This window comes from Stenella coeruleoalba (genome assembly GCF_951394435.1).
Source record: "Stenella coeruleoalba genome assembly, chromosome: 17".
Lineage (NCBI taxonomy): Eukaryota > Metazoa > Chordata > Mammalia > Artiodactyla > Delphinidae > Stenella > Stenella coeruleoalba.
In genome coordinates this window covers 62,913,474-62,925,016 of record NC_137163.1, presented here as the reverse complement: position 1 = coordinate 62,925,016, position 11,543 = coordinate 62,913,474, and the positions used below count along the sequence as shown (strand labels likewise).

Sequence of the window (11,543 nt, the reverse complement as noted above, 5' to 3'; positions counted from 1 at the left end):
GGTGGATGGGGAGGAAAGACAGCCAAAAAACAAACAAAAAATACATACAATAATGGTGGTCATACATTCTACAAGTGATAGCCATTTTCAATTTTTCCATCACCCTCCATCTTTAAAGGGACCCTCTCAGATGATATGAATGGGGAATCAAGGCTTATTTTGTAAACAGCCTTAGTATCATTCTAAAATCCCACTCAAATAGTATATATTCAAAAATTGTCTCTAAACTACTAGAATCGGGAAATCTTTCTTTTTTGTTTTTTTAAAGATGTTGGGGGTAGAAGTTTATTAATTTATTTTTGCTGTGTTGGGTCTTCGTTTCTGTGCGAGGGCTTTCTCTAGTTGTGGCAAGCGGGGGCCACTTTTCATCGCGGTGCGGGCCTCTCACTATTGAGTCCTCTCTTGTTGCGGAGCACAGGCTCCAGACGCGCAGGCTCTGTAGTTGTGGCTCACGGAGCTAGTTGCTCCGTGGCATGTGGGATCCTCCCAGACCAGGGCTCGAACCCGTGTCCCCTGCATTAGCAGGCAGATTCTCAACCACTGCGCCACCAGGGAAGCCGAAGAATTGGGAAATCTTTTTAACCATGAATGACACTTTCATATAATTCTATAGCACAGAATTTTCAGAATATCATCTCATTTTAGCTACTTAGAAACCTTGAGTAGACCAAATATTATTATTTCCATTTGCTTACAGTTTCTGTGGGAAGAAACTAAGCTTAACAGAAGATAAAAATTCAGGTTCTCTCAATATATATTTCTAAATTAATTATTTAATTAATTTTTGACTGCGTTGGGTCTTTGTTGCTGTGCAGGCTTTCTCTAGTTACTGAGATCGGGGGCTACTGTCCATTGTGGTGCGTGGGCTTCTCACTGCGGTGGCTTCTCTTGTTGTGGAGCAGGGGCTGTAGACGTGCGGGCTCAGTAGTTGTAGCTCGCGGGCTCTACAGCACAGGCTCAGTAGTTGTGCTGCACGGGCTCAGTTACTCCACAGCATGTGGGATCCTCCCGGACCTGGGCTCGAAACCCGTGTCCCCTGCATTGGCAGGCAGATTCTTAACCACTGTGCCACCAGGGAAGTCCCTCAATGTATTGTTGAAGTAATCATACAAAGAGGCCATTAGACTGAGATGGCGCTGATGCCTTGGTAGTTTAGTGAGCAACCCAAAAGCTAAGCCAGATTCAATCCTTATAAATACCTCAAGGTATTTACAACCAATCACAAACAGCCAACTAGATTTTCTCAAATAATGCAACAGCATAAGCTATAAGCAGGGACTTCCCTGGCGGTCTAGTGGTTAATACTCCACGCTTCCACTGCAGGGGGCATGGGTTAGATCCCTGGTTGCGGAACTAAGATCCTACATGCCTCACAGTGTGGCATAAGCTATAACCAATCAAATAATTTCCTTGCTTTGCATGTGCATCTTCTCCATAAAAACCTTGCCCCTAGCTCCTGTCAGTGGAATGCTCCTGACCATTTCCAGATTTGGTGCTGTCCGATTTGAATAAATTTTTGCTCAAATAAACTCAAAAATTTTAGCATGCCTCAGTTTATCTTTTTAAAGCTATTAAAGAAAAACACTGTATGAACAGAAAAATTTACATACATATCAGTACAATAATGGCTAATTGATATTGTTTGTAATATGAATTACACTAAAACAAGAGTTTTTGAAAGGTAAGTGGAAGATAACTTTAAAAAAGGGAAGTTACAAAGCAAAGACATGGAAACAATCTAAATGTCCATCGACAGATGAATGGATAAAGATGTGGTATATATATATATGTGTATATATATATATATATGTGTGTGTGTGTATATATATGTGTATATATATGTATATATACAGTGAAATATTACTCAGCCATAAAAAAGAATGAAATAATGTCATTTGCAGCAACATGGATGCAACTAGAGATTATCATACTAAGCAAATGAGTCAGAAAAAGACATATGATATCACTTATATGTGCAATCTAAAATATGGCACAAATGAACCTATCTACAAAACAGAAACAGACTCACAGAGAACAGGTGTGGTTGCCAAGGGGCAGAGGGAGGGGGAGGGATGGACTGGGAGTTTGGGGTTAGTAGATGCAAGCTATTACATTTAGAATGGATAAACAACAATGTCCTACTGTATAGCACAGGGAACTGTATCCAATCTCCTGGGATAAACGATAATGGAAAAGAATATGACAAAAGAACGTATATATGTGTGTAACTGAGTCACTTTGCTATAATATATAATGTGCAGAAATTAGCACAACATTGTAAATCAACTATACTTCAATGAACAAACAAAAGAAAGAAAGTGAAGTTATCCATGAAGAAATAGTATAATTTTATCCTTCTGGATACCCAGAAAAAAGTAGACAGGATTTGGAGTTGCGAAGGTGATACTATTTTTGACTATTAGTTTGTTCCTCCCCTATGCCAATAACATATATATTTTATTTTATTTTATAAATTTATTTTATTTTTGGCTGCACTGGGTCTTCATTGCTTTGCGTGGGCTTTCTCTAGTTGCTGTGAGCAACTACTCTTGGTTGCGGTGTGCGGGGTTCTCACTGTGGTGGCTCCTCTTATTGCAGAGCATGGGCTCTAGGCACATGGGCTTCAGTAGTTGTGGCACGCGGGCTCAGTAGTTGTGGCTCGCGGCTCTGGAGCACAGGCTCAGTAGTTGTGGCGCACGGGCTTAGTTGCTTGGCGGCATGTAGGATCTTCCTGGACCAGGCCTCCAACTCGTGTCCCCTGCATTGGTAGGCAGACTCTCAACCACTGTGCCACCAGGGAAGCCTGCCAGTACCATATTGAGTGAAAAACATGGTTCTGAAATAGCAAACAAAAGCGTCCTTTACTAGTTGGATGCTCATCCCTCAATACTCGGCTGAACCTGAAGCCTTTGGACATTCAGAGGCCAAATTAATCATTCTGTCTCTCGGGCCTCTGCAGCATTTTGTAAATTGGTATATGTCAATTATATTTCAGCATTATATTTTAGTTTATTTTCAGGTGTTTCCCTCACTATGTAAGCATTGTGGATTTCCAATTTTCTTCAGTATCTTTGTATCCTCTGCTTCCAACTTAGTCCTGGTAGTTGGCGAGGCGCTCAAGATCTCTAACAAATAATGAACGATTGTGTAAACGGATGAGAGTGATTTCCGAAGACAAATTTGACAAGTATCAACATTATATGAACGAGTTCCACTCATTTTCTACCAAACTATTGGTTGGATTAAATTACTATTCATTTTTGTCCAAACGTGCACTGTATTATTCCTCTGTGCCAACAGGTTAGAAACATTTTCCGCAGAGAAAATGGTGTTTTGGGCACAGAAAATGATGCCCACGAGAATGAAAGATTTAACCCTGCTTCCAGGCTTTGTCCTTCGCGCGTGTCTCTCCCCTCTGTCCTTCCACACGGTTGTAAAGAGCGCCAGACTCCGACGAGGGGAAGCAGCGCTCAGGATGGCCGTTTGCTGGTCCTGGCAGCGAGGGTCAGGTCGGATTCAGATCTCAGCCCACAAGGAACGCGTGTGCCTGGGCAGGTTGCCGGCGGGCCGTCCATTCTGCGCACGCGCAGGCGGCCTGTGCGGCCCGCGGACCTGGCGGCGGCGCCGAGTGCGCGGCTCGTTTCTGCCGCGGTCTGGTGAGGAGCTGCGCCTCGGCGTGCTCGGCTGCCGCCGCAGTGCAGTCGCCGTTTCTGGTCACGCGCGGGATGCTGCTTCTGGCGTTGGGCGGCCCGTGGGCGGCCGGACTGCGGCTTGGTGGGAAGAGGACGGCACCGTGGGCAGCCACTGCGCTCCGAGGCCCTAGGGCGGCCGTCTGCCGGGCGGCCTCCTGCAGAGGCTCCTCGGGGCGGGGCGGGGGCGCGGGGCTGTCGGCAGCCGCGACGCTTCTGCCGTGTCGGGTGCGAGCGCAGGTCGGCGGTCAGAGGGCTCGCGGACCCGAGTAAGGGTGGGGGTGGGAGTAGCACCGGGCCTGGGGAGCCCGGCTCTCCCATAGCTTCTCCCCGGCCTGCACGGCGGCTCTGGTGCTGAAGGAGCCCCGTGCTATGGGGCTGGTAGGAGTGCCCGGCCTCGGCCTGGGCAACAGGCCGGTGCTCCCGGGGTTCGCAGCCCCCGCGAGTCCAGCAGTGCCCCTTGGAAAGTGCCTATTTTCTGGGCGGTTCCAGTCACTTTACAGAGATGGTTGCAAATCCATTGGGCTTGTGAGGACTCTTATTTTTTTTTTCTGTCCTTGAGCGCAAGCTCGGAAGGGTTAATTGGCAGCGAAATTTAGATGCTCCACGTGGAGACCGAACTGAAAGAACTCGGGAAACCTGATTTTGAGTTTGTTCTGCTTTTTATTAGGTGGCTCTATTTTTAGGAATTCCTTTGCTCCCTGGAAAAATGGGATGGAGACGTTAATCCTTCTCATTTTAATCTGAATAAATTGTCTCCTAATCCTGCCCTGTAAAATATTAGGATTAGCAAACATGGTTGAAACTTGGGAGGAAAGGCCAACGCGGGAATTGGAATCTCATTAAATTTCAGCATAAAGGGATTAGGCATGCCTTTTACATCTTGAAGAGTGTGTGTTGTGAAAGTCATTTTCAGAGGTTCGGGCAACTCTTTTGTTCCTGTGAAATTTGATGTAGGAGTTCAAGTAAAATATTTTCCTTGCGAGGAGCAAGGGATGGATACGAGACCCTTGGGGAAAGAGTTATTATTATTATTTTTTTAAATACTAGCTATAGTATAAATATTTAAGAAGTATTAAAAGCAGTCTGGACTTTAAACTTTCTGAATTTGCAGTATTTTACTTACATAATTAAACTTAATTTTTTAAAAAAGCTAATGCATTTAAATCTTTGACAGTTGGCCAAAAGTGATGTGGAGTAGGAGAAACTATTCCACTAACTTTTTACTTGTTTAAGGTCACACTTTAAAATGCTTCTAGCTGGGATGCAAACTTAGGTCTTCAAACTCCCAATTCAGTGTCTACTTGTGAGTGGAATTAAGGAAAGACATCGTGTTACTCAGTTTGCTTTCTTTAGCTTTGTAGATGATTTGGAAGAATTCCTTACATCACCCCATGTGATAAGTTTTCTTTTTATTATATTTTACAAAATAAACTTAAAAAATTTAAAAGTTTATCATGTACTCACATTATAATGGTCTCTTTCAATAGATACCTGTTTCTTGGGAAAGATGTGTTCGATGTTTACATACACAGCTTGAAAAATCAGAAGATGGAAGGCTGATTTATACTGGGAATCTGGCCCGAACAGTATTTGGTGGGTAATCAGAAGTGAGGATATTTCCTTTTTCCCCCCCTTTTACTTATAAAAAAAGGTTCTTAGCATATGATAACTTATTATTTTAGCACTTTGTAATTGCAAGACAGAAGGAAAAATTATAATTTTTTTCTTGTGGTCTGTTGATAAAAGATTTAGAGGTTAAGACCTTTGCATTTTTAGGAGATTTTTAAAAGGTTTTTGTAGACTCTTATGATTTTGTGATCTTATAGCTGCGCACTAAAGATTCCATCCTTTGGTCACCTCTTGGGATGTTTAGCAACAAAATAAAACAGAACAAAAAGTGTATGTAATGTTTGAATATGCAAAGGAAAAAAATATGGGCGAATACCGCTTAGGAGTAGTTATTTTGGGTAAGTAGACATTTACAGTATATGTTTCTAGATTTTGCAGTTAAAATGAGCAGTAATACTTTTATAATTCAAAGATATATTAATTTTACATTTTTTAGGTCATCTTAGAATTTTCAGCAAACATATTTACTTAGTGGTTTTCTAGGTAGTAGGGAGTTATCGTGGAGAAGGAAAGGGCAGTGTATTAGATAGCTACAAGTTTAAAGCTCTTTCCTTAGGTCATAATTCAGTATTTAGTATGGAATATTTTAGTAGGGAAAGTCAGAAGAACTTAGGTTTGTGATTTGTTCAAGTTCCTGAGGTTGTATTTCATTTTATTAATCTTAAAAAAAAAAGTATAACCTGAAATATCTGGAGGATTATTTTATAGCCAAGTTGGCCACAAGATTTCTGTGCCCCATTTGCATGTATGTTTTTGATCATGCTGGTGTTAACCAGTTGTCTGAAATTTAATCTGGAAGTCTGTAAGTTCTCAAGAGTGTGACATTAAAATAGAGTATGTTTAAAATACAATTTTAGCTATTTAAAACTTTCTGGGAATAAGGAGTGATTATAATCACTATTGAGTGGAGTTCTGAAGTTACTGGAATAATCAGTTTTGGATGGTAGAAATTTCTTCAGAAGTCACAACATGAGTGGGCCACTGAGCCTGTGTCTCATCTCTGGATTGAGCCTGGGATCCCTAGACTGATGCCCTTGAGATGTGTTCACCGTGACCCCCGTGGTACCCTTCTTTCTGAATACAGACACCGTTCCTTCAAATGAAGGGAAGCCTTAATCAATTTTTTTCATGTTCCCACTTGACTCAATTCTGAAGAGAAGAGAATATAAATAGGAATTAATTTTAGTGTGGGTACAATATAATATTTGTGGAAGAGCAGAGCTACGCATGATATTCAAAGTTCTAGAACTGTAACTTGTAGAAGAATTTAATGTTTGAGTTCCTTCAATATTATAGTAATAGAAAGTCACTATACTTATCAGGGATTAATATTTTTTCTGTGTAAAACTGAGTGAGAGACATTAACATAGCGGTACCATTTAAACTACCAAATTGGGTCCTAATTTAAAGATATTTGAAGGGACTTTTAGTTGATGGTTCTTGTTAATTCAGCAACAGAAAATTACGGATGTCATAGTATTCTCTTTTTAAGATGAATAGAATTTGAACATGAAGATGTTGTGAAAGAAGGGCATCCCAGGCACGGAAGTAGTATGAGCAAAGGCATGAGAATATGTTTAGAAAATAGCAATTGCTTCAATCCAGGCATAATAAAGTATATGTATGTATTAGTTTCCTAGGGCTCTTACAATACATTTCCACAGGCTTGGTGGATTAAAACAACAAAAATTTATTCTCACAGTTCTGAAGGCTAGAAGTCTGAAATCAAGGTGTTGGCATTCCGTGCTGTCTGAAGGCTCTAGGAAAGAGCTTGTCCTTGTCTCTTCCAGCTTCTGGTGGCTCCCAGCAATCCTTCATGTTTCCTTGGCTTGTAGCTGCATAACTCCAGTCTCTGCCTCCTACTTCGCACGGCGCTCTCTGTGTCTCTGCTTGTCTTGTTCTGTCCTTTTAAGGATACTCTCATTGGATGTAGGGCCCACCGTAATCCAGTATGATCTCATCTCAACTTTTAATTGTCTGCAAAGACCCTATTTTCAAATAAGGTCATGTTCTAAAGTTCTAAGTGGATGTGAATTTTGAGGGGACACTGTTCAACCTACTATAGTGTGAAAGAGTAATGGGGAAAACAGGTAGTTGGAAGGGCTAAGGAGGCTTTTATATAGAAGGCAACTTGGTCCCCATTGAGTCCCATGTGTACCAGTGTCATGGCATCTACCTGTGGGGGGAAGGAATTATTTTAAAATTACTAATGCAAGATAATTAAGGCTTCAAGCAAGAGTGATGTATGAGAGTGTCTGCTTTGTTATAGCCTCACAAACAGAGTATGATGTCATATTTTCAGTTTTTGCCAGTTTGGGGGAAAAACGGTATCTCACTGTGTTTTTATTTTTTTATTTTTTTTAACATCTTTATTGGAGTATAATTGCTTTACAATGGTGTGTTAGTTTCTGCTTTATAACAAAGTGAATCAGTTATACATATACATATGTTCCCATATCTCTTCCCTCTTGCGTCTCCCTCCCTCCCAGCCTTCACTGTGGTTTTAATTGAATGTTTCTTATGATTGAGGCTTAGCATCATTTCATCTGTTGAAAGACCGTGTGCATTTTTGTTTCATTGAACTGTCTGCTTATATTTCTGGCATGTTTGTTTATTGGGTTGTTGATCTTTTCTTCTCATATACTAGAAACCTTTTGTGTATTGGGGATATTAACCCTTTGTCATATAAGCTGCAAATATTTTTCTCATTTGTCTCTTTGTTTACGGTATTTATGTCCATGTACATTTTTAAAAGATGATCAGATTTATCAACTTTCCCCTTGATTGCCTCTGTATTTTCAGTCATAATTAGAAAAGTTTACCTATTCTCAGATTATAAAGGACTTCACGGGTATTTTCTTCTTATACCTCTCTTATTTTATACACTTAAATCTCTGGATTATTTGGAGTTTTCCTGGTATATGGTATGAGGGATCGATTGAATTTTCTCTGAATCTGGTTGTCCTAGCACCATTTATTTTAGATTGTATCTTTGTTCTATACTAAATTTCTCTATGCAGTTAGGTTTGTGTCTAGATTTCCCGTTTTTTTCCATTGATCTGTTTATGTACTGAGCCACTACCACACTGTTTTAATTATACAATCTTATGTTTTAGTATCTAACCCTCCCCCCTTTTTTTCTTCCTTTGTTTTTCCAAAATAACTTTATAATCAACCCTTCTAGGATCTCAACTTGCCTGTTTTCCAAACAGATGGTATTTGATCATGTTAAAATTGTACATTCAAGCTAAGAAAATTTACATTTTAAGTTATTTATTTATTTACTGTGGTAAAATAGACATAAAGTAAAAGTTACCATTTTGACCATTTTTAAGTATACAGTTCAGAAGTCACTGATTTTTTAATCTTTCTAACGTGATAAGTAAAAATATCTCCCTATTTTAACTTGAATGTTTTTCCTTGGTAAAGAAGTTGATTACCTTTCCCATATGTTTCTTAACCACTGGTGGTGTTTTTTGTTTGCTTGTTTTTCGATTTGCTGTTTTAATGCTGGGCACTTAGCCTGAAAAAGCCCCATATTGGAACGTTTTATGTTAGATCTGTGGAAGTGCTTGTTAATAGAGAGCTTTATTTGATTATCTGCTGACTGAATTAACTTTTATAGTATTCATAAAGATTTTTGAGTAATAGTAAACCTTTTATTGGGAGCTGAGATAGAAGCCAGTTAACCCTAAAGCGGACTTCCCAGCTGGAGAGGCAGCGCACTGTAATGGCCAACAGCCTGGGCCCTAGAGTCAGATTGCCTGGGTTTAAATCCCAACACAGCTACTTGGTAGCTATGTGACATTGAGCAAGTACCTCGTATTTTCTCATCTTTTAAATGGGAGTGATGATGATGATAATTATACATCAGTCTCATAGGATTTTTTTCTAGATTTCATGAATGAAATTTGTAAAGTGCTTAAAATAGAGCCTGGAATATAATAAGCACTATATAGGTGTTTTGGTTTTGTTGTTTTGATGATGATATTGTAGGGAGAAAGGTGGAAGAATTAATTGGATAGGTTGATTCTTTTATAAAAGTTAAAAATGTTAATCTTCTCCCATTTTTTTTCTTATTTAGGTGTGAAATGTTTTTCTTACTCTACAAGTCTGATCAGCCTTGCATTTCTACCATACATTTTTGCACAAAATAATATTATATTTGGAAGTCTGCCTTTGCAAATCTTATTTTATGGCATCATAGGAAGCTTTACAGTGATCACTCCAACACTGCTTCACTTTCTTACAAAAGGCTATGTCGTTCGGTTGTACCATGAGGCCACAACAGACACTTATAAAGCCATTACTTATAATGTTGTGCTTTTGGAAACGAGTACAGTGTTCCACCAGAATGACGTGACGATTCCAAATAGCACACATGTGTTTACCACATTTTATGCTAAAACAAAATCACTGTTAGTTAATCCAGCACTCTTTCCAAACCCTGAAGACTATAACCATCTAATGGGTTATGACAAACCATTCACTTTTGATGTGGAAGAAGCCAGTGAAAAGAAACAGCTTAAAGAAGAGAAATGAGTCTGTCGTTTTTATGTTTGCTTAAATGTGATTTATGTTCCAGTGTATAATAATTGCCTTTACTTATGATTTTTGTTAGTGACTGATTGTTAAAAAAATAATTTGAAATTGTATCACAGAACTTTCCATTTCCAGAGAATTATGTTCCTTTATAATAAAAAAAGTTACATTTGAAAAACAAAACATACAATACTCTATCATTTGTGTTAAAAGGGTGTGAAAATACATGTATATGCTGACATATGCATGGTTACTTTTATATAATAAGTGTGATTGCCTCTCAGCTGGGGATTGGATGTCAGAAGCAAATGGGAAAGTTATTTTTCCTTTGTGTTTGGATTTTTCTAACGATATAGATATTACCTTTTCCCACATTGAAAACTCTTTAAAAATTCACGGATTATGGGAGACTGTTAATCTGCTTCCTTTGGCTCAGAGCACAGGTTTTTGCCTATCATCTCTGGCATGGCTGCCCGTGTTAAAGATATCCATGTCCAGTAGGGTGTGGTTAGCTCTTGGGGAAGTGGTGACCTAAGTAGTATCGTCTTCGGTGGTTCCATTTGTCCCTCCATGTACACTCTCCTTTGTTACACCCTGAAACAGTGGGAAAATTGTATGTACTACACAGATGGATAGTACCTTTTATAAAATAAAAGTCTCCATGCTAATGTTAAGTTGGTTCTTGTGAAGGATTTTCAGCCAGGAACAAAGGGCCTCAAATCATGCTATTTAGACTAGTAGATACTGATTAAGTGCCTAGAGGGTGTCAGGTACTGGGCTAGTTGCCAGAGTCACAGTTGAGAACAAAACACCCAGTCTGTAGAGAGCTGCCTAACGTCTATCACCTGCCACGATGATAAATCTAATCTTTCTGGCTTGCCTGTGGTATGAGGGAGGTGGATGGAGAAAGCAGGGACATCACTAGTTCTTAGGGGAAAGATCAAGTCCGAAGCTGCTAGAAGGTTATAGGAGACAGCTTAAGGTAGAACAGTGCTCATCTTTCTGAGACTTAGAGCCTGCCCTCTGCTAGGATCAGCCAGCTTGTGGCCTTAGTAGAGGGCGGGCTCTATTCTTAGATGAACAAGCTGCCACCACCTCTGTCCTCAGTTTGGGCCTCTGCCTGTCTGCTTTTCTGTCCTTTGTCACCTAGATGTGGACCTGTTGCTATCTTAGCAGTTAATGTGATTTATATCTTTCTGTAAAAAGATTATTCCAGGGCTTCCCTGGTGGCCCAGTGGTTGAGAGTCCGCCTGTCGATGCAGGGGACACAGGTTCGTGCCCCGGTCCGGGAAGATCCCACATGCCGCGGAGCGGCTGGGCCTGTGAGCCATGGCCGCTGAGCCTGCGCGTCCGGAGCCTGTGCTCCGCAACGGGAGAGGCCACAACAGTGAGAGGCCCGTGTACCACAAAAAAAAAAAAAAAAAGATTATTCCATAATCAAATACTCATTATCAAATGTTAGATAAATATTAGAAGAAAACAGTGTTGTTAACATTTCAAAGTTTTCTCTCAAGGGTCAGTTTTCTCATAACTTGTTTTTAGTACATCCTATCTCTTTCTTTAAATGTCCTATATCCATGCAACCATTTTGTCACCTGTGGAGTGGAGTGAAAATCCTATTTTTATGAGTATCAATAATTCCTCAATTGTTTAGAGAAAAGAAAAAAGGCTTAAAGTACT

The 11,543-nt window shown here is 40.0% G+C and overlaps 1 protein-coding gene across 2 annotated transcripts; it reads left to right on the top strand.

Annotated features, from left to right (window-relative positions):
• Positions 1-3,598: 3,598 nt before the first annotated feature.
• On the top strand, positions 3,599-10,668 carry TMEM70 (transmembrane protein 70). 2 transcript variants are annotated; one of them, XM_079902335.1, is made up of 3 exons: positions 3,599-3,917; positions 5,180-5,285; positions 9,406-10,668. In XM_079902335.1, exons 1-3 carry the CDS (start codon positions 3,726-3,728, stop codon positions 9,861-9,863), a joined length of 756 nt encoding a protein of 251 aa, XP_079758461.1. In that variant the 5' UTR covers positions 3,599-3,725; the 3' UTR covers positions 9,864-10,668. The 2 variants fall into 2 exon arrangements, with proteins under 2 accessions (XP_079758461.1, XP_079758460.1); XM_079902334.1 differs by having other exon boundaries at positions 3,599-3,929; positions 9,406-10,667.
• The last annotated feature ends 875 nt before the right edge of the window (positions 10,669-11,543 follow it).

Coding starts and splice junctions, on each gene's coding strand:
- TMEM70 (XM_079902334.1), top strand. CDS start 3,726: ATGCTGCTTCTGGCGTTGGGCGGCCCGTGGGCGGCCGGACTGCGGCTT. Junction 3,930..5,179: donor CGTGTCGGGTGCGAGCGCAG/GTCGGCGGTCAG, acceptor CTCTTTCAATAG/ATACCTGTTTCTTGGGAAAG. Junction 5,286..9,405: donor TCTGGCCCGAACAGTATTTG/GTGGGTAATCAG, acceptor TTTCTTATTTAG/GTGTGAAATGTTTTTCTTAC.